We start from the raw sequence: 22723 nt of genomic DNA, 5'->3' as shown, positions 1-22723 counted from the left end.
ACCCAAAATTAAAAAATTCGAAACTAATCAAAAACTTAAAATTTAAAATTCAAAATAAAAATTCGTAATTAAAACTTAAAATTCAAATTCAAAAATTTGAAATTAATTATTAATCAAATAGAAGGAGGGACCAGAATAGCTGGCAACTCCGAAATCTATTTACCCAACAGGGTAACCGAACTTAATGTACCCGAAATGGGTAAATAAGAGTAGATTACCTGGATGGGTAAATAAGGATAGATTAAAAAGGGTTAAATTTTAACTTGAAGCACAGTACTGGTGAAGTTTTTGGATGATAGTACGTTGGGAAAACTTGGGCATCGCATGTCTAGGAAGATATGGATTCGACCTGGTGCATTTGGCCAAGTGGAACTAACCAAAGCTACCTTTAAATGGATCCTAACTAGTTAGACCAAGGTTTAGTATTAAGCTCAATGGGTAGGACTATTTGGGAAACCTCGAAGGCATGATTACTTTAATGAGCTCCTTGTGACTCACCATAGCCCAGAAGTTTATCCAAAGAACGCTTACTTGTTGAACCCAAAGCTAAACCCGAATCTAACATAAAGTTAAACATAACCCTATAAATTGAACTAATTCATCTCACAAAATAATAGGATCCCCTGATTGAAAACATACATCGAGTGAGATGACTAAGCAAACTAAAATTTATATAATCCTCCAAATTACTTAACTTAAACATTTTTAAAAATCAAATTAACTTAAACATTTTCAAAATTTAAATATTTCTCAATTAAACATCAAATCACCAAACAAACCCCCATAGAATTAACTCAGATTAGGTAAGATGCAAAATTAGGAACTTACCTCAATCAAACTGTCTTTTGATCCATCAACTACTTTATGTGTAGGAATTGGATCAATGGATGTTGGACAGTGGATGTTCCAGACATATGACTGGAGATCGGTTGAAGTTCACTAAGTTAAAACTAAAGAACCTAGGATCAGTTGCATTCGGCAACGATGGAAAACTGAAAGTAATCGGAAAAGGTAACATCGAACTTAATGCTGATTTTATTATTCGAAAAGTACTGTTAGTTGAAAATTTTAATTTCAATTTATTAAGTATAAGTCAACTATGCGATACTGGTTATTCAGTCAATTTTTCCAAGTCTGAATGTATAGTCAAACATGTCGATAATCCAAAAATCATACTTAAGGGCACAAGAAAAGATAATGTCTACACCGTCTATCTACCATCATCCTCAATAAAGTGTTTTCTAACACAACAAGAGGAAACTGAGTTATGGCACAGAAGACTCGGTCACACGCACACAAGACTCATTTCAAAAATGAGTCAAAATGGACTAGTTAGAGGGTTGCCCAAATTAAAAGTTATTGAAAACTCAATCTGTAATGCATGTCAATAAGGAAAACAAACCAAGTCCACCCACAAGTCAACCAATACGGTTAGAACTACCCATCTACTTGAGCTCCTTCACCTAGATCTATTTGATTCACATGGAGCCAAGTCACTAAGCAAGAACCAATATTGCTTAGTTATAATTGATGACTACTCCAGGTTCACCTGGGTAAAATTTCTAAAAACAAAAGATGAAACCTTTGAAATATTTAGTAATTTTTGCAAATTAACAGAAAATGAAAAATATACTAAAATTAAAAGGATAAGAAGTGATCATGGAGGAGAATTTGAGAATCACAACTTCACTGAATTGTGTGAGATAAATGGGTACAAACATGAATTCTCCTGCCCTAGAACCCCCCAGCAAAATGGTTTAGTAGAACGTAAAAACAGAACCTTACAAGAAGCTGCTAGAACCATGTTAAACGAATATAATCTATCTAATCAATTCTGGGCTGAAGCAGTTAGTACAGCATGCTACATTCAAAATAGGATCTTAATTAACAAATTTCAAAATAAAACCCCCTATGAAATTTACTATAATAAAATTCCCAACTTAAATTATTTAAGAGTATTTGGGTGTAAAGTCTTTATTTTAAACACTAAAGACTACTTAGGAAAATTTACATCAAAAATAACCCCAGGAATATTTTTAGGGTACTCAACCACTAGTAGAGCATATAGAGTATATAACAAGAATACCCTAAAAGTAGAAGAAACAACAAATATAAAATTTGATGAAGACACTATAGATGAAACTGAAGATACAGAAAATGCTAATCCAATAAACAGATAAGATAACGAAACTCAACCTGAACCTATTGAATCTGAAGAACAAATCACTAATTCAAATAACATACTACCAACCAGAACAAGCACAAATCATCCATCTGACTAAATCTTGGGTGATCCAACTGCAGGAGTAAGAACTAGGTCATCCTATAGAAACCAGAGTCAAATAGCCCTAATCTCAAAAATTGAACCCAAAACCATAGAAGAAGCCCTACCAGACCCAGATTGGACTATAGCAATGCAAGAAGAATTGGCCCAATTTGAAAGAAATCATGTATGGGAATTAGTGCCTAAACCCATTAACAAAACCATAATTGACACTAAATGGGTTTTTAGAAATAAATTAAATGATCAAGGTGAAATAGTAAGAAATAAAGCCAGATTAGTAGCCAAAGGGTTCAATCAAGTAGAAGGGCTAAACTATGATGAGACCTATGCTCCTGTAGCAAGACTTGAATCCATCAGGATGCTGTTGGCCTATGCAGCACACAAAGGATTCAAGTTATTTCAAATGGATGTAAAATCCGCATTCTTAAACGGATTCATAAAAGAAGAAGTATACGTAGGCCAACCCCCAGGATTTGAGGACATAGAACATTCAAATTATGTCTTCAGATTAAAAAAGGCCCTATACGGACTAAAACAAGCACCTAGAGCTTGGTATGAACGACTATCCAACTATCTAATATCAAAAGAGTTCAACCAAGGTCAAATAGATCCAACCCTTTTTGTAAAAACCTTTGAAGACGACATCTTTATAGCCCAAATTTACGTTGACGATATTATTTTTGGATCAACCAACTCAAAATTTCTAAAAGAATTTACCAAACTAATGGAAAATGAATTTGAAATGAGTCTAGTGGGTGAACTTAATTTCTTTTTAGGGTTACAAATTAAGCAAACCAAAGATGGAATTTATATTTATCAAACCAAATATGCTAAGGAATTAATTAGTAAATTTGGAATGGAAAACTCAAAAATCATTAATACACCAATGGCTACTAATGTTAAAATTGACTCGGACTTAGAAGGTAAACCAGTAGACTTGAAATACTATCGAAGTGCGATAGGAAGTCTACTGTACCTAACTGCAAGTCGACCAGACATCATCTTTGCAGTAGGTATGTGCGCAAGATACCAATCTTGTGCAAAAGAGTCTCACTTAACCCTAGTAAAAAGAATCCTTAGGTATGTTAAGGGAACCCTAAACGTAGGACTTTGGTATCCTAGATCTTGCACCCTTGATCTAACCGGCTACTCTGACTCTGACTATGCCGGGTGCAAGCTAGATAGAAAAAGCACAAGTGGCAGTTGTCAATTTTTAGGGCACTCCCTAGTAAGTTGGTCAAGTAGAAAGCAACACTGTGTTGCCTTATCTACCACTGAAGCTGAATATATAACACTAGGTGAATGCACATCTCAATTACTATGGATGATGCATACCCTTAAAGACTATCAACTTGAATATCAAAAAATAAAAATCTCAATCGATAACATAAGTACAATAAATCTAACAAAAAACCCAATTCATCACTCAAGGACTAAACATATAGAAGTAAAACACCACTTTGTAAGGGATCATGTAGCTAAGGGTGACATTGTACTCAACTATGTTGAGTCAAAATCAAACTTAGCTGACATCTTTACAAAACCCTTACTTGAACTTGAGTTCAGTACACTTAGAAGACAAATAGGAATGTGCTGGGTAGAATAGATACTCTCAATTCAGTCCTTTTAATGTTTCGTTTCATTTTTATAACTTCTAGGCAAAACTGATTTTTCAAAATCCCCACTTTACTAGACTTTCAAAAGTTGGATTTAGCCTAGGATTTCCCCCTAGAAATCATGTTCCCCCAGGACTCAGCCAGAGCATCTCACAAACACCTAGGTTTATCTTGATTGTGTTTGTAAAACATAGAACGGTGTGAGATGCATAGGGTACAGCCTGGACTCGAGAATGCTTATTTCTGTGCATCAATATGAGTCTGGGCGTTAAATACGTGATTAAAAGTAATCAAATCAAGTCCTCCAGCCTTAGTCAAATCTAACTGGATCAATTGACTTGACTTGACTAACCAAGTGAACACTGTTGCCCTCTAGGCAATCAGCAAGTAACAAAACGGTTAGACAGTGGGTAAAGGAAATAATAGATTTAAGCATGTCTGTACTTAAGGGATCTGATACCTGATCAAAACAAATCCTTACTCATGCTTAGACTTTAGGGCTCTGATACCTTACTAAAACAAAATGACAAGCTATTGAAAAATAAGGATATCGCTTCTCCTTTGCCTTAAGTATTCTTGAAATTCATTTCAAAACAGCTTTTTCCAAAACTTTCTCCAAATTTTAAACATTCAAGTGACCTCTATTCTGAAAATCTTTTTTAAATCTTGTTAGAAAGTTATTTAAGCAGAAACTTTTTCAAAAATTCGTGAAAATTATTTAAAGCTTTGAAATTTTTTTTGAAAATCTTCCTTGGAAATTTTCTTTAAAAACCTGAATATTTTCTCCAGAAAATTTCTCAAGCTGAAAATTTTGTTTTAAATTTTTTTTTTTTGTTTGAAAACTTCTGAAGTTGAAAATTTTGTCTAAAAATTTCTGAAGTTAAATTTTAACTTCAGAAATCTGTGAAAATTTTGTAAACTCCTAAAACACACTAAGAGTTCCTCTTTGCAAATATCTTCAAGCAAAATCAATTGACAAAATTTTGAAAAATATTGCTATTTAAGGTGTTACCTTGCTCCTTGCCTAAGTTAAAATGTTTTCTGCTAAATTTTGTCTTGAAAAATTAAGTTTTTTCAAAACTAGCTCATTTTTGATATATGGAAAAGGGGGAGAGTAGAGAAATTCAATTCAAAGAAAGAAATTAAAAGAAAATATTTTAAGGTAGCTTGTATTAAGGGGGAGCGATGTTTATCTTGCTATCACGCTTATCTTATTTCTTGTGCTTATACATAACTGCATATTTTTTACTTAACATTGAATTTCGGTTGTCATTATCAAAAAGGGGGAGATTGTTGGTACGGGAAGCATCCGACGATCGAACCTGAGTTTTGATAATGGCAAAGGATTCAAAGTTAAGGTTTGTGGTGATCTAACGTGCTGAATAAGTGTTTCAGGAAAGTCCTAGCTGCGATTAGGCAAAGGGAAAATCCTAAGGGGTAGTAACCTTAGGTCCTAGGGGGTGGTAACCCTAGGTGAGGGAAAATCCTAAGGGGTGGCAACCTTAGGTCCTAGGGGGCGGTAACCCTAGGTGGAGGAAAACCCTAAGGGGCAGCAACCTTAGGTCCTAGGGGGTGGCAACCCTAGGTGGAGAAAAACCCTAGGGGGCGGTAACCCTAGGTCCTAGGGGGTGGTAACCCTAGGCGAAAAGTCCAGTCGGTCTGGAGGATCGGACTGTCATCAGGTAATCTCTCCTGAGGGGAGTAGGTGAGGACGCGTTCCCCATAGATGGAACAGTAGGCGTCGGGTCGACCTAGGGTTTCCGGTTGGAAATCCGAAGTCAGACTCGAACAGTCCGAAGACTGTCAGTTATTCCTTACTGTGGTTTATCAGATTCTAACACTGTCTTGCAGGGTATTTGCTCGGACTAACCTTGTTTTGCAGGTGAGGAACCTGCTGGAAAAAGGTGGTCCGGGCGCCCGGGACCAAATTTTATCCCTGCCGCGACTTCGCCACGTGGAGCATCCTGGTTGGTTGGCCACATCACACTCCAGGCGCCCGGAAGAGATCCAGGCGCCCGGAATGTCATATAAAAATAGGGTCGAGGGTGCAGCCAAAAGGACAACACATTCTAAGCTTTCCTTTGTGAAGTGCTGCCAACGAGACGACCTTGAAGTGCTACTACTCGACGTCAACAACTCGAAGCTCAGACTCTTCGATCTTTTGTTGTCGGTATTAGTTTACTTATTGCATTAATTGTAATTCAAATTGTAATCTTTTCGATATATAGTTGTTGCCCACCGAAAGCGGTCAAGGACCGCGGGCCTTCGAGTAGGAGTCGCCATAGGCTCCGAACGAAGTAAAACACCTGCGTCTCTGTGTGTTTGTGTTTACTTTCCGCTGCGTTGAAACTCTGATTTTTAAATCGTTAAAATAGCCACGAGCGCTATTCACCCCCCCCTTCTAGCGCTTTCGATCCATCACATGTCATTCATAACTTTTCATAACATAGAGAGTGCTCTTAGTCCCACTTAATAGGGAAGCAACTCTTAGGCCTTTCACTTAGCTTGTCATAAAGAGTGCTTTTAGTCCCAACAAAAGGGAAGCATCTCTTAGGCCTTTTCTTTTCATTTCATAAAGCATACATATTTGAGCATTTAGCACATCATAGAAGACATTTTCATGCATAATTCATAAGCATACATAAATGAGCATTTAACATATCATGGAAAACATAAGAATGCATGGAACATAAGTTAGCATCTCCTAATTCATATCATGGCAAAGTGAAGCACATAAAGAGTCATAATTGGGTCTCAAACATCAACCTACTAAGGGTGGCCGAAACATGCAAGGGTTCTTCTAGATTGCAAGAAGTCATAAAAGCATATGAACCTTAATTCAATTCATAACATTTATCATAAGGAACATCATAAGCATGTTAAATTTAGGTTCTAAGCTTCCTAGGTCTAAACTTCATAATGTGGCCGAAACATGCAAGGCCTAAATCTAGGTTACAATTAGCATATCAACATGTGAACCCTAAACAGTTTTCATAACATTTATTATAAGCAACAACATGAGCATATTGAGTTTAGGTTTCAAGCTTCCTAGGTCTACAAACTATAAGTGGCCGAATGTCCTAAGGTGTGGAGCTAGGTTCTCAACCAAATACAAGTATGAGAATATCATGTTAATTTCACATCATATCATAGGGAAAAATATGAGCATGTTAGAGTTGAGTTTAAGCTTGTCTAAGCCTTAAATTCTATCTTGGCCGAAAGTTTGAAATGTGGAAACCTAGTTCTAAACCACATGAAATCAAGTTATCTTCATATCATATCATGAGGAAGATCATAAGCAAGTTAGATTTGAGTTTGAGCCTCACTAGGGTTTTTAATCCTTCCATGGCCGAAACCCTAAGGTAAGGTTCACCTAGTTCCAAACAACATGCAAGCATGAAACATCAAGGAAACATTCATAACATATCATGAGAAAGATCATAAGCATATTAGTTTGAGTTTTAAGCTTCTCTAGGGTTCTTATTCCTTTCATGGCCGAAACTCTAATGTAAGGTTCACCTAGTTCCAAACAACATACAAGCATGAAACATCAAGGAAACATTCATAACATATCATGAGAAAGATTATAAGCATGTTAGTTTGAGTTTTAAGCTTCTCTAGGGTTTTTAATCTCTTCATGGCCGAAACCCTAAGGTGAGGATTCACCTAGTTCCAAGCAACATACAAGCATGAAATATTAAGGAATATTCATATCATATCATGAGAAAAGCCCTAAGCATGCTGGTTTTGGGTTTAAGCTTTCATAGGTCTTACAACTCATCATGGCCGAAAGTTTCAAAGGGAAACCCTAGGTTTTTAAGCCATCTAAACTTGAAAAAAAAACCACATAACTACTTGTACCACAGGTGAGGGGATGCTTACCTCCTCTTGCTTGGTCTTTTTCTTAAGAAATATACCCTTGTGAAGAAGAAGAAGAGAGCTCCTCCTTCTAGTATTTTCCTTAGCTTCTCTTGCTTGTAAGAAGTAGGTCTTGAGGCTTTCTTCTTGAGGTTTAGTTTTCTTAGGGAGAAAACCTAGTTGAATCTCAGAAACTTGGGAGAGGGATGGCTCAAGGTCTCGGCAATGGTGAGGAAAGGGAGGAGGAAAATGAAACTCTTTTTTTCTATTTTCCTTCTTATGCCAAGTGGGAGGAAGAAGCAAAGATGAATTTTGCCTTCCCTTTCTCATTAACTCCTTCCTAATTATCCTTAATGAGGCAAAGTGTCCCCATTCATCCCCTTAATTCCTCTCATCTCATTCCCTCATGCATCTCCACGAAAATGGAAGAGAAGGAAGAAGGAAAAGACAACTTGCCCTTTGCTAGCTTTCTTCTTAATCATGAGAAGGAGGAAGAAAGCTACTTGAGATTTTCTTACTTCCTTACTCTTACTTTTTATCTACAATTTCCATTCTCTATTCAACAATAATTTATGATGGCCTGGTGGTCAATCCATAATCCTTAAAGCTTACTATTAGATTAAAAAGGTTCAAGGTTCAATCCTTGACCAATTCCTTTTCTTTTATATATTTTTGGTTCTATCTTATCTTTTTATTCTAAAAGAGAATCTTCACATACTTAGCTTAAGAAATTCGTGGGTGTTACATCTATAAAATGGGCAAATGCACATTTCCCTGGTAGAAGGTACTCAATGTTGATAATGAATTATTCTGAAAGTATGAATGCGTTGTTCAAGAAGACTCGAGAACTCCCAATTACAACACTAATAAATAACACAAGGAGGAAGGTTGCTCACTGGTTTTAGTACCACAGGGAGGAAGTGGCTAATTCCTCAAGAGTATTGACGCCATTTGCTATGAAGGAGTTGAGACTAGGAGACAAAAATTTGGGTACTATACTATTCATCCACATATCAGAACAGAAATGGAGGTACAAATTTCATCATCATCCTATATAGTTGACATGGAGTGTTGTAAATGTGATTGCGATGAGTTTCAAATTTCAGGACTTCCTTGCCCGCACGCTATGACAGTGTTGTTGTGTCATTTATTGTGGTAGAAAGTTGTTAAAAAAATAGTGGTCTCGATATGGTGTATTAAAAAATCTCTGGGCATAATACATTGTATCATAATGATATTAATGTGCATTTTCACCTTCAGGAGACCAGCCCGAACAAATGGAAACTTGTCCCCATGTCGATCCGATGACGTTTGGTCCATTAGTCGATTTTGGTCAAAATCATCTGATAGACTTTATAGATCCTAAAAATTAAAAATTTAAAATCTTTAGAAAGAGAATGGATGAAGCATCTTAAAATATGGTGTGTTTCAGTGATTATCATCTGCATTTCATTTATATTGAGCCAAAAAACCTCATTTTTCGTACCTAAATCGTGTTTAAAAAATCACTGCACTCTATACGATATATCGTAATGATATTAATGTGTATTATCACGTTGAGGAGACCAGATTAAACATATAGGAACTTGTCTCATATCGATCCGATGTCGTTTGGTCCCGACTGATTTTGGTCAAAATCGACTAATGGACTTCGGCTATCCAAAAAATGAAACTTTTAACACCATCACATAGAGGGAAGATGAAGGATCTCAAATATGGTGTGGGTCAGTGATTATCATATAATTTTCATTGATTGAGCTTGAATTAAGTCAAGCTCGAGTCTTGATGTTGTGGTTTCGATGTTTGACAATACATGTAGTCAATACATGAAGATTGCAGGTGCAATTGTTCATGTGTGAAGAAGAGTCAAGTAGGTTAAGATTGACTGGATACTGACTGAAAAGTCCTGGTGAGTGAAGCCAGGTGAAAGTCCTAACTGGGAAGTTAGGCAGAAGGAAATCCTAGTGAGTGTAGCTAGGTGAAAGTCCTGGTGAGTGAAGCCAGGCAGATGGAAAGACCTAGTGAGTGAAGCTAGGCCGAAGGAAAGTCCTGGTGAGTGAAGCCAGGTAGACATGAAGTCCTAGTGAGTGAAGCTAGGCAAAAGGGAAGTCCTAGTGACTGAAGTTAGGCAGAAGGGAAGTCCTGGTGAGTGAAGCCAGGCGAGGAAATCCAGATGGATCAAGGATGATCGGACATCTGGTGTTGGGAAGTCCAAGTAGGTCAAAGGGATTGACTGGATACTTGGCACGAGGAAATCCAGATGGATCAAGGATGATCAGACATCTAGTGTTGGGAAGTTCAAGTGGGTTAAAGGGATTGATCGGACACTTGGTGAGCGAGTTCTAGCAAGTCAAGGTTGACCGGATGCTAGGCATGATGTACCAACAGGTCATAGGTGACCGGATGTTGGTTTAGGGGGATTGGACTTGATTTTGGGCAAAATCAAGGAGCTAGATCAATCAGCCGATCGATTGGCTCATGCCCAATCGATCGACCGATCGATTGGGTGTGTCCTCGCGATAAGCCTTCTCCCAATCGATCAGTGGATCGATTGGGGAGAAGTGTCGCACGAACAGAACAACTCTGGATCGATCGACCGATCGATCCAGAGCCCCCAATCGATTAGTGGATCGATTGGGATGTTCGATTCTGCGCGATAAGCCCTGGATCGATCAGCCGATCGATCCAGGTAATTCCTGAGAGCACAGAGGCGCTCTGGATCGATCAGCAGATCAATCCAAAGCCTCCCCGATCGATTGGGAGTAATCCAATCGATCGGGATCCGACCGTTGACGCTGGATAAAGCCATTGGCGTGCGATTCCTTCGTCAGAGCTCGCACTGTTCACTCCCGATCCTCACATCAGCTTCTCCACAGCGTTCTCCACTCTCACCGCCAGTTCTTGAAGGATCTTGGAGAGACATCCAAGTCAAGAGGCGTGAATACAACAAGAGGAAGAAGCTAGGGTTAGGGTTTTCACTACATATCTTGTAAGATATTTCTTGTATTTGTCTTCCCTTGCTTTCTTGTTGTATTGAGAGTATTGTAGGGCTTCTCCGCCTTTGGTAGTAACCATAAAGGAGTGTTATTCATAGTGGAGGGTGTGTGAGTGCGTGGATCCTTGGATTAGTCACCTCTTGTGAGGTGGATACCAAGTGAATCCATTGTGTTAGCGTTGTATGTTTTTGTTTCTTATAATTTCTGCTGCATATCTTTGAAGAAACAAGCAACGAAGAGCACGACGAGCGCACCGAGCTATTCACCCCCCCCCCTCTTGCTACATTTTTGGTCCCAACAAGAACCACCCAAGTCCTTCTTCTTCCAAGTTTCGGCCAAGCAACCTTCTCCAAGAGATTATAAGTCTCGGCCACCAACCAAGCTCCAAGGAAAACTAGGAAACAAAACCTCCTTTCTCTTCTTCTTCTCCAAGCTAGATTCGGCCACCAAAACAAGCTCCTAGAGATTGATGAGGTTTGGCCACTAAGGAGGAAGAGGAGGAGATGATATGACCGACCACCACTAAGGAAAAAAAGAGAGAGGAAAAATAGAAGAGAGTTGTTATTAGGTGAGATACCTCTACCCTCTCTTTTATATTCCTTGATTTTGGCAAATAAGGAAATTTAATTATAATTAAAATTCCCTTATATTCCTTGTTTTTTGTTAATAAGGAAAATTTAATTAAACTTTCCTTTTAACCCTTATCATGGCCGGCCACATCCCAAACTCCAAATAAGGCAAGTTTTAAACACAAAATTAAAACTTCCTTATTTGTTTCCAGAAATTTAAAAATAAAAATTTTTCTAATAATTTTTTCCTTTATGGTTGGTTATAAAAGGAAATTTTATAAATTAAAATCTCTCTATTAAAACATGTGGATGATTTTCAAAAAGAAAAGTTTTCTTTAAAATTAAAATCTTCCTCTCAATCTACAAATAAGGAAAGATATCAAATCTTTTCTTAATCTTTTGTAGAAACTATAATAAGAAAGATTTAATTTTAAAACTCTTTTTTAAATCATGAACATGATTACAAAAAAGGAAAGTTTTATCAAAAATTAAAATCTTTCTTTTAACTACAATTAAGGAAAGATATCAAATCTTTCACTTAATCTTTCGTAGAAACTATAAAAGGAAAGATTTAAATTTTAAACTTTCTTTTAAAACCATGGATTCAACATAAGGAAAGATTTTGAATAAAATCTCTTTTATTTTATATGTGGCCGGCCACACCTAGCTTGGGCTCCAAGCTAGGGTCGACCACTAATCTTGGCTCAATCCCTTGGCTTTGGCCGACCCAAGCTTGGGCTCCAAGCTTGCTTGGCCGACCACCTAAGGGTGGGTAGGAAGTGGGTATGTGGTCGGTACAATTCTCTATATACAAGAGGCTACGATAGGGACCGAGAGGAGGAATTGGTTTTGGTCTCCCAATGAAATTAAGTTTCCCGTGTTCGCCCCGAACACCCACCTTAATTTTATCAATAATAATTCATACCACTAAAGAATTATTATTGAACTACCGCACCAATCCTAAATTACATTTTGGGCTCCTTCTTATTATGAGTGTGTTAATTTCCCTGTGTTTAAGATGTCGGATGCCCACTAATTAATTGAGTTACTAACAACTCATTTTAATTAATATCTTAGTCCAAGAGTAGTATCACTCAACCTTATTGTCATGTCAGGGTAAGTCCACCTGCAGGGTTTAACATGACAATCCTTATGAGCTCCTCTTGGGGACATTATCAACCTAGATTTCTAGGACACAGTTTCCTTTTATAATTAACAACACACACTATAAGTAATATCATTTCCTAACTTATCGAGCCTTTTGATTTATCGAGCTAAATCTCATCCTTTGATAAGTCAAAGAAATAAATATTAAATATATGTGCTTATTATATTAGGATTAAGAGTACACACTTCCATAATAACTAAGGTCTTGTTCTTTTATCAAGTCAGTATAAAAAGAACTTACCTTAAATGGTCATGCTCAATACACTCAGAGTGTACTAGTGTAATTTTATAGTTAAGATAAACTAATACCAAATTACACTACGACTATTCCAATGGTTTGTTCCTATCCATCTTAGTTGTGAGCTACAGTTTATAATTTATAAGGAGCCGATAACATGATCTTCTGTGTGTGACACTACACACCATATTATCTACAATATAAATTAATTGAACAACTACACTTAGCATATAAATGTAGACATTTTTGACCAATGTGATTTTTTATTTCGTAATAAATGTTTACAAAAGTTAGGCTTTTAGTATACACTCTAACAATATGTACTAGAAGCAAATAAAACAGAGAAAAAAAGATACAAAATATAAAATTTATAAAATAGCAACACATCCGAATCTGAATTGACTCGTTGACAATAAGTCCTCATTAGATTTTCAAATCTAGATCAATTTAGGTCTTTACTTGGAAAAAAAAATGTTTCAAATAATGCATCAGAAACAACATTGGAATCCATCTCGACATGTTTGCCTCTATTTGGGATTCCAAGCAATAATACTACATCATTGGCTGTGAAGGACACAACCACGTTGGCGAATTTGAATGTCTCTTTTTCGCAATCCCAACTCTCAAATATGTTGACAGTAATCCCCTAAGATGTCAAATTTCTGGTATGCTCAGAATATTGAAAAAGGGTTGCTTCTTATAACATTTATGTGTTTTTCATGGAATATTGCTTTTGAATGACCTTTTGTCTTTCCTCTTGTGGAAGTTTTAGAACAAAAATATATAAAATGTCTCAACTTGCTCATCTAATGTAACTTGTCATGCAAACTTGATACTTGAATTGAACTTTCTGAACTTGATGTATTTCTTTTACATTCCTTCCATATAAGAAAACAACAATCAAGATTTGTAAAAGTATAACCACTATAAAATTAGAATGAATGAAAACATAATTACTGAACCATTTTGAAATTAGAATGAATACAAACATAAATATGATATAATATAAACAACTATTAAATTTGTTGCTAACTTAAACTAAGTAAAAAAAAACTCATAGTTCTATATACACTATAAGGTGCTTGGTTTAGAGATGATATAACCAATTTAGATTAAGAAATCTTTAACACATTTTAGGTACGAAGTACAATAAATATTAAATCAAACTGCGCTTTTTATATTAGGTAACAATTTATCTTAATAGTATTACCTTATTTAGATAAAATATGTGTTGGCCAATTCATCTTGATACTATTAACAGGCTTAAAATAAAAAATATGTTTTCATAAATCAAGCTATAATCATAAATAAATGACCAATTCAAAAAAAAAAAAACTTTATTCTCAAATTTTTTACCTTTGGAGATGATGATATATATTTCGACATTCTCATAGATGTATTGATGTGACCCAGTGGGACAATAAGGAGGTAACACGGTGAAGAAGATGGTGAAGTTCAAGACAATAACGACCTAACACGGTGAAAAATGTGGTGAAACTAACCTTTGACCTAGGTCGTGAAGCTTCCAAGAATACAATAGCCGGTGATGATATGACTTGGACTTTGCAACTTCCAGAGAACACAGAAGAATGACGACGCCCGTGGAGGTGAAGAAGCTAGGACTTCATCGTCTGTGAAACGCTGAATGACGAGAATGAGCAGACGACCAAGTTCGGGAGGGATTAAGGATTGTGTTTATGAAAATAAGCGAAAGCGAGTAAGCAATGCTGAGAATGTAGGAGAAGTTAGGGTTCGGGATTAGGTATTAGCAGAATGCGGGAGTTCGCGAAATTAAGTGGGTCGGGAGAGCCTTTTCTTGCTTCGGACGAGCACATGAGGTGGACAACAACGACGTGGATAGCCAACGACGTGGATAGGGGTAAAATCAGTATCCGATACGTGATTTCAGTAAAATACTAATGCGCGGTTCAGTAAAATACTAATAATTATTTAAAGGAAAACAAAATTGATTTTATTAAATATAATTTTAAACTATTAAGTTATCTAAAAATCAATTATTAACATTATATTAAACAATTCTCAACAATATAATTTTAGAACATAAAGGATAGTGTAGTTGTAATACTAAAAATAGAATTTTTTTGATCACCAGAACTTTCTTTCAATTTACTATAAATATTCGACAAGACCTACTCGAATCCACTCTGGTTTTACCGAATTAGGAATGAAGACGGAATAATAAAGTTGGAGAATATTCCAGTATTACCCTAACTGACGGTCAAAAAGCTAACCCTAAAAATGCTTACCCTAATTAATTAACTTCTCCCACATCCTCCCTCCCTATTTCCACATACCTTCGAACGCACCCAATTGCCTTACTGACTTCTTTGTCCCCTTCCTCTACGTCACCAGTCTCATCGTACTGCGTCCATTTCTTGCTTGCGCCTCGAGGGGCCGCTTTCCTTCTCAGGATTAACCGCGCACTCGGACAAGAGGGAGAAGTAGCAGCGGAAGAGCTAACCATGTCGATTCTTTCGTTCGTTGCCGTGCCCGCCTACGCGGCCGTCGTCGTCCAGCATGGCTTCTCCGCCGCATTCCATTTCGTCTTCCTCCTCGCCTTCGCCTTCTTCTGGCTCCGACCGGCCTCAGAGCACGCCGGCAGCGCCAAACAGCGAGTAGAGCGCCGCATGTCTCTGTTCCAGAGATTGCTGATCTCCGCCTGCGCCGTCGTCGGAATGTTTTATCTCTGTCTTTCCGTGCTCACCTTTGTCTGCTATCAGGGCGGTCGGCGATGGCAGCGCGACCAGGCTGTGGCCCTCTCCGATGCTACCCTTCGCGCGGCCACTTGGCTCACTACCGCCGTTTACCTCGCTGTCGGCCTCCGCTCCCATCGCTTCCCGGTGTTTCTTAGGATCTGGTGGGGATTGTTATTCCTTATGTCATGTTCCTCCCTCGCCGTTGATCTCTTCTACCTGCGAAAACGAGATGCTTTGTCGATTCCCGCTTGGGTGTTCGATATCGTTTCCGCTCTGTCAGCTTTTATCGTCAGTTCTGCTGCCTTCTTTGGGAACAGCCGTGAGGAGAGAGCGGTGTCTGATACCGAGGAGCCGCTGTTGAACGGCGTCTCTGCGAATGCAGAGAGTTGCGCGGGAAACACCTCCCTTTTCGCCAATGCTGGATTCCTCAGCACGCTCACCTTCTACTGGATTGGTCCGCTGCTCGCCGTCGGCAACCGGAAAACCCTCGACTTCGCCGATGTGCCGCATCTGGAGCCGCGAGATTGCATTGACGGAATCTTTCCCATATTCAGAACCAAACTCGATTCCTGCACTGTTACCAGCAGCGCTTCTTCCGTAACCACATTCCAGCTCGCGAAGGCGTTGCTCCTCACCACGTGGCAGCAAGCGGCGGTCACGGCTGTTTACGCGATCGTTTACACCTTGGCCACCTACGTAGGCCCCTACCTCATCGACTTCCTCGTCCGGTACCTCAACGGCGAACCTCTGTTCGCCGGCGCAGCCTACTGGCTTGTGTTGACCTTCGTTGTGGGGAAGCTCTTGGAGTGCCTGTCGCAGCGGCACTGCTTCTTCCAGTTGCAGCAAGCCGGTATCAGAATCCGCGCCGCCCTCGTCGCCATCATCTACCAAAAGGGGCTCACCTTGTCGAGCCGATCGAAGCAGAGCCAGACCAGCGGCGAGGTCATCAATCTAATGAGCGTCGACGCAGACCGAATCGGGCTCTTCAGCTGGTACATGCACGATCTCTGGTTGGTTCCCTTGCAGGTCGCGCTCGCCTTGCTCATCTTGTACATCAACTTAGGCCTCGCTGCTGGCGCCGCACTGCTGGCCACGGTCTTGGTGATGCTGGCCAATGTGCCTCTCGGGAAGATGCAGGAGAAGTACCAGGGAAAGGTGATGGAGTGCAAGGATACGAGAATGAAGGCGACGTCGGAGATTTTAAGGAACATGAGAATTCTCAAGCTGCAAGGCTGGGAGATGAAGTTCTTAGCGAAAGTAATCAAGCTGAGGAAGAACGAGGAGAGCTCGTTGAGGAAGTTGGTCTACACGTCGGCTTTGACAAGCTTTGTCTTCTGGGGGGCGCCCATATTTGTGGCGGTCGCCACTTTTGGATTCTGCATGCTAGTAGGGATTCCATTATCGTCAGGGAAGGTCCTCTCGGCGCTGGCGACCTTTAGAGTGTTGCAGGAACCCATCTACAATCTCCCTGACATGGTATCCATGATCATCCAGACCAAGGTTTCTCTTGATCGAATTGCTTCATTCTTATGCCTCGAAGAGCTGCAATCGGATACCATAGAAAGGCTTCCGAGTGGCTTTTCCGAGATCGTAGCAGAAGTGGTAAATGGAACCTTCTCGTGGGATCACTCTCCGGAGGCTCCGACCTTGAAGGATTTGAACTTCAAAGTGCTGCAAGGCATGAGGGTTGCTGTTTGTGGCACAGTTGGTTCAGGGAAATCGAGCTTGTTGTCGAGCTTGTTAGGTGAGGTGCCCAAGGTCTCTGGAAGTGTTTGGCTCTGTGGCACAACTGCTTATGTACCCCAGTCGCCCTGGATACAGAGTGGTAAGATTCAAGATAACATTTTGTTTGGTAAGGAGATGGATCGGGAGAAATATGAGAAGGTGCTTAAAGCTTGCTGTTTGAAGAAAGACTTGGAGATCCTGGCATTTGGAGACCAGACAATGATAGGAGAGCGGGGCATCAACTTGAGTGGGGGACAGAAGCAAAGGATTCAAATTGCCCGGGCTTTGTACCACGATGCTGATATTTTCCTGTTTGATGATCCTTTCAGCGCCGTAGATGCTCACACAGGAACCCATCTCTTTAAGGTGCGCACTTTTTTCTTCCTAATCTTGTATGGTGTTATGAACCAATACACATGTGAATGCTTTGTTCCTATCTATGCTTTATGATTGGTGTTCAAGAATAAATATAAACTCAACATTTATGTATCTATGGTCATACATTTGTCAACCATATCAATTTTTTTTTTCTTTTACCCAAATAACTCTGCCATTAATTGCAGCTATGATTTAGGTTTCCACACTCAGTCCAGTAGGTGGTGTTGCTTGTCTGCAGTTGAGAATTTTAATATGTTTCTATCTTTACTTATTAAAGACCTTTATCTAGTATTAGCAGATTACGGTACATGGCTTCCCTCCAACTTCAATGATGATGTTTTGCTTTGTTTAAACTATTAAACAGTGAGCTAAGTAAGATGAAACAATTGCCATGTAGTCAAATTAAAAGCTGGCATATGATTTGATCTCTTTCTTTCTTTATTTTATTTCTGTTTGCTGGGTGATCTAAGTATTCTTATGGTATTGTTTTTAGCAAATTCAGTACATTCAATTTAAAGGCATCTTTCCTCTGTTTCTCATTATCTCCTGAATTGCAGGAGTGTTTGCTTGGTCATCTAGCTTCAAAAACAGTAATATATGTCACCCACCAAGTGGAGTTCTTACCTTCAGCTGATCTTGTCCTGGTGATTTATGCCCTTTTCTTTCCTTTTTCCTTCATGATTTTTGCATCATGTGATTGCTCCATAGGTTTCTTAGGGAACTTAGCAAAATGTTGCTTTCTAATTCATAGTGCATGAAAGATGGAAGGATTGTACAAGCAGGCAAGTATAATGACGTGCTAAACTCAGGGACAGAATTCAGGGAATTGGTTGGTGCTCACAGGGATGCTTTGGCAGCACTTGGCTCCATTGAGCTTGGCATTGGTGCTCCCAATAACATTGCACTAGTTGATGACAGCGACACAAATATTGGTGCAGGAGCTCCCAGCCAAGGTGTTAGCAGTGATGAACAAAATGGTAAGGCAGATGAAACGTATAGCCAAACGGGGCAACTTGTTCAAGAAGAAGAGAGGGAGAAAGGCCGTGTTGGATGTTGGGTCTACTGGAAGTATGTGACGATGGCCTATGGAGGAGCTCTTGTTCCTCTAATTTTGTTGGGACAAATTCTGTTTCAAATTCTTCAAATTGGAAGCAATTATTGGATGGCATGGGCAGCTCCCGTCTCAGAAGATGAGCAACCTCCTGTTAATGGATCAGTGCTCATCTATGTTTATGTTGCACTGGCTGTTGGAAGCTCCTTTTGTGTACTTGTGAGAGCTATGCTGCTTGTAACAGCTGGATACAAGACAGCAACACTTTTATTTAACAAGCTGCACAACTGCATTTTCCGTGCTCCTATGTCGTTCTTTGATTCTACTCCTAGCGGCCGCATCCTTAATAGAGTATGCAATTTAGTAAATCATCCCTAGCAGTAGAATTTTGTTTGCATGTGTTACCTCTCATCACTGTTTGCACTTTAACTTTTGCAGGCATCAACAGATCAAAATGCTGTGGACACCACTATTCCTTACCAAATTGGCACAGTTGCATTTGCTTTCATTCAACTTGTTGGGATAATTGTAGTCATGTCGCAAGTTGCATGGCAAGTATTCATTGTCTTTATTCCTGTGCTTGCAACCTGCATTTGGTATCAGGTATTAACCTTTGCTTGTTTTTCCTGCCAAGGTTGTTTTCTTCAATTTGACTTTGCCGTTGATTTCTGTAGCTAAAGCAAATGTTTCAGGAATTTGACAACACAGTCGATATTGGTCTAACATAGGACAACAAAAGTGAACGTTTGCCTATAAATTTAGCACTGTTGATTATAATTGTAATATGGTGCTCAATGATGGTCAAGATTATATAGCCATCCCACAATAATTAAAACAAATAGAACTCTAACTTTTTTTTATGCTGCTGTTGTAGAATTTGAACCGAAATTTCATTCCTCAACTTCTAAGTATGTTATTACTAAAAAGTAAAACCCAAGTAGTTTGTAGGAAAAGATAGGCATCTGAGGTTTTAGTATTCAATGCCTAAACAAGTACATCTTTGTATACACCATACACTAGCATTAAGCTTGGTCCATGGTGAAACAGGATTTGAGGGTTTGAGTCGTGTAAATCACCTTTCGGTGTGCATAGGTAGGAGAGCTACATATTTTTATGCACAGGTTTGGGCTTTCTTTTTGCTTGTCTTGCTTACTCTCTAAAAGCAAACTACTTAATATTCAACCAGTGCTGTTAGTCAGAAAGTGTGCTCTAGGACATGCATGTTATTGTGCTGATTGCTTGATTCATCTCCTTTTGATACACTGAGACACTTCTAGGCTAACAGACAAATGATAGCTTTAACAGAAATGAGAAACAGATGAAACGTGTGCCTCCCAGTAAGAACATCTAGATAGTAGCTAAAAAGTATCAATAATCCCGGCAAAAGTCCCCAAGAAGAGGAGGGGGATGTCTTGTGTAAGCCACAGTGCAAGATAAAGCACAAGAAATTCAAAAAGAGATCAAAATGACATAAGTTATCCCTAGGAAGCGAGCAATAAAGGATTGTGATCTATTGTATCCGAGGGGAGTTCTTGGTACCCAGGACTTCTAAATTAAAATTGATTTACTTGTTAGCATTTTCTAGTTGACATTTAGTTTCTCGTATTCAAACAAGTTTTTTATTCTATCTCTATTCGTCTAACAACAGTTCATATCATATTGATTTACTTTTCCAAAATGGTGGCAACTTTATTAACTCTGATGTTATTTCCTTTCCCTTAGCGTTCACTTGCTGATCATGCATTTGTCCTATTCTTGAAGAATTATTACATAGGTACAGCTCGAGAACTGTCCAGGTTGAATGGTGTGTGTAAAGCTCCAATTATACAGCATTTCTCAGAATCATTGTCTGGATCAACAACAATAAGAAGCTTTGATCAGAATAAAATATTTATAAAAACTAACTTCAACCTATCAGATCAGTTTTCTCAACTAAAGTTCCACACTGCTGCAACGATGGAATGGCTTTGCTTTCGTCTGGATATGCTGTCGTCGCTTATGTTTGCCTTTTCTTTAGTTTTCCTAATCTCCATGCCAAAAGGGGTGATTGATCCTGGTAATTTCCCGGCCGACTGTTCAGTTCTATATTACTCGAGGACATTTAATACTAATCTCTACCATTCTGGACTCACATCCTCTTCTTTTCAGGTATTTCTGGCCTTGCTGTGGCATATGGACTTAATCTTAATATGCTACTAACCTGGTTGATGTGGAGTCTCTGTCAACTTGAAAACTCAATGATATCAGTCGAGCGAATACTGCAGTATACAACCATTGACAGTGAACCACCTCTCTTGATCGAATCAAATAAACTGGACTCAAGTTGGCCATCCAATGGAGAAATTGAACTTCATAATTTACAGGTAAACCCAAACCTATATAAAGCAAACAAGTTCTTTCCAGTTCCCTCCAAGTAATTGGGATTTGTGGCTTCCTGTTATTTCTTATTGAGTGATAAATGATCATGAGTAGCTTCTCATATCTTTTACTCTTCAGTTTCTTCTCTTTTGTATCTGTTGATCCTATCCTAGTCCATTATCTAATTTTTCTGAAGTGCTGATTTGATGATGCAGGTTCGCTACAGAGCAAACATGCCTTTAGTATTGAGAGGCCTGACTTGTACTTTTCCTGGAGGAATGAAAACTGGAATTGTTGGAAGAACTGGCAGTGGAAAATCTACCCTAATACAAGCACTCTTCCGCATAATTGATCCAGCAGTTGGCCAGATAGCTATTGATGGGATCGACATTTCCACAATAGGACTTCACGATCTAAGGTCAAGACTAAGCATAATCCCACAAGACCCAACGATGTTCGAGGGAACTGTTCGTAGCAACCTAGACCCCTTGGAAGAGTACAAAGATGAAGAGATATGGAAGGTGACTTGTTTTTACTCATGTCTTTGCCCTCAGTTGTTTATTTACTCTTGCACCTCAGCTGATCTAATTCAATACAAATGTTTTAGGCCGTGGATAGCTGTCAGCTTGGGGACGAAGTGAGGAAGAAAGAACTAAAGCTCGACTCTGAAGGTAAAGGATCTTCACAATTAGATATAATAGTAGCTCATCGTGCTTTTAGCTTAAGAGTTCTTCACAATTGAGTTAAACCTATATTTGCTATTTCTGAATCTTCTCAGTGACTGAAAATGGAGAAAATTGGAGTGTTGGTCAACGCCAGCTTGTTTGTTTGGGTAGGGTGATTCTGAAAAAAAGTAAGGTGTTGGTTCTTGATGAAGCAACAGCTTCGGTGGATACTGCTACAGACAGTGTGATTCAAAAAACCCTGAAGCAGCAGTTTTCAGAGTCTACGGTGATCACCATTGCGCATAGGATAACATCTGTTCTTGATAGTGATATGGTTTTACTTTTAGATAATGGTAAGTTTTGTATTCATGTTCTTTGACTCAAGGTACCTCATTATTCATCTCAGATGCAATTCCTTCTCTTGGACCAGGAGTCATCGTGGAGCATGATAAACCGGCAAGATTGTTGGAAAACAAGTCGTCCCTATTTGCAAAACTCGTTGCAGAGTACACGATGCGATCGAGTGCAAGTTTTGGTGACCACAATAATTGAAGATTGCCACTTCTGGTTGTGAAGAACAACTCAGCTCTGATGATGCCTGAAAATTATATCGTTGGATGATCTGAATTTGATAGGACTAGTAGCCAACCTCAACCATACTTACTGATGCAGTAATCGTTCTTCCTCGGTATCATTTTGTCGACATATCCATGAATTTATGGTGAAGTGGGGGGATTAGGTTCACCTTCACGCAGGTGATCTGTTTCATAACTTTCACTATGTGATATATGATTGAGGTAGTTTGTGTTTCAACTAATTCATAAATGTAGTAAAAATATGAATCAGATATATTAAATTACTTGCTCTACAAATTCATGTATTGCATTTCAAAGTCATAGATCAGTATCAAACCAAATACATGACTTAGTTTGATTGGTCTGTGACTCGACTGGTCCACCTAGCTCAAATGGCTTCTTGGCCTATTCAAATTACTTGATTTCTCTACTTTGTATTTTCGATCCACTAGACCGATTGTGCCATAAGTTGTCATCATGTGCAACAAAGGTGACCCGCTCACCCTAAGCATTTTTCATCTCCGGC

The 22723-nt window shown here is 38.9% G+C and overlaps 1 protein-coding gene across 2 annotated transcripts; it reads left to right on the top strand.

The window, feature by feature from the left end:
* The first annotated feature begins 15625 nt into the window (after positions 1–15625).
* LOC122005604 (ABC transporter C family member 3-like) lies at positions 15626–22518 on the top strand. Of its 2 annotated transcripts, none has more exons than XM_042560711.1 (10): positions 15626–17536; positions 18106–18192; positions 18300–18950; positions 19038–19202; positions 20361–20655; positions 20748–20962; positions 21173–21478; positions 21565–21628; positions 21736–21908; positions 22029–22518. In XM_042560711.1, the coding sequence occupies exons 1-10, from the start codon at positions 15626–15628 to the stop codon at positions 22194–22196; spliced, it is 4035 nt and encodes a 1344-aa protein (XP_042416645.1). In that variant the 3' UTR covers positions 22197–22518. The 2 variants fall into 2 exon arrangements, with proteins under 2 accessions (XP_042416645.1, XP_042416644.1); XM_042560710.1 differs by having other exon boundaries at positions 21736–21975; positions 22053–22518.
* The last annotated feature ends 205 nt before the right edge of the window (positions 22519–22723 follow it).

The sequence above is a fragment of the Zingiber officinale genome, chromosome 7B (assembly GCF_018446385.1).
Source record: "Zingiber officinale cultivar Zhangliang chromosome 7B, Zo_v1.1, whole genome shotgun sequence".
NCBI lineage: Eukaryota > Viridiplantae > Streptophyta > Magnoliopsida > Zingiberales > Zingiberaceae > Zingiber > Zingiber officinale.
Note: the sequence above shows the minus strand (reverse complement) of the source record. Positions and strands in the feature narration are given on the sequence as shown.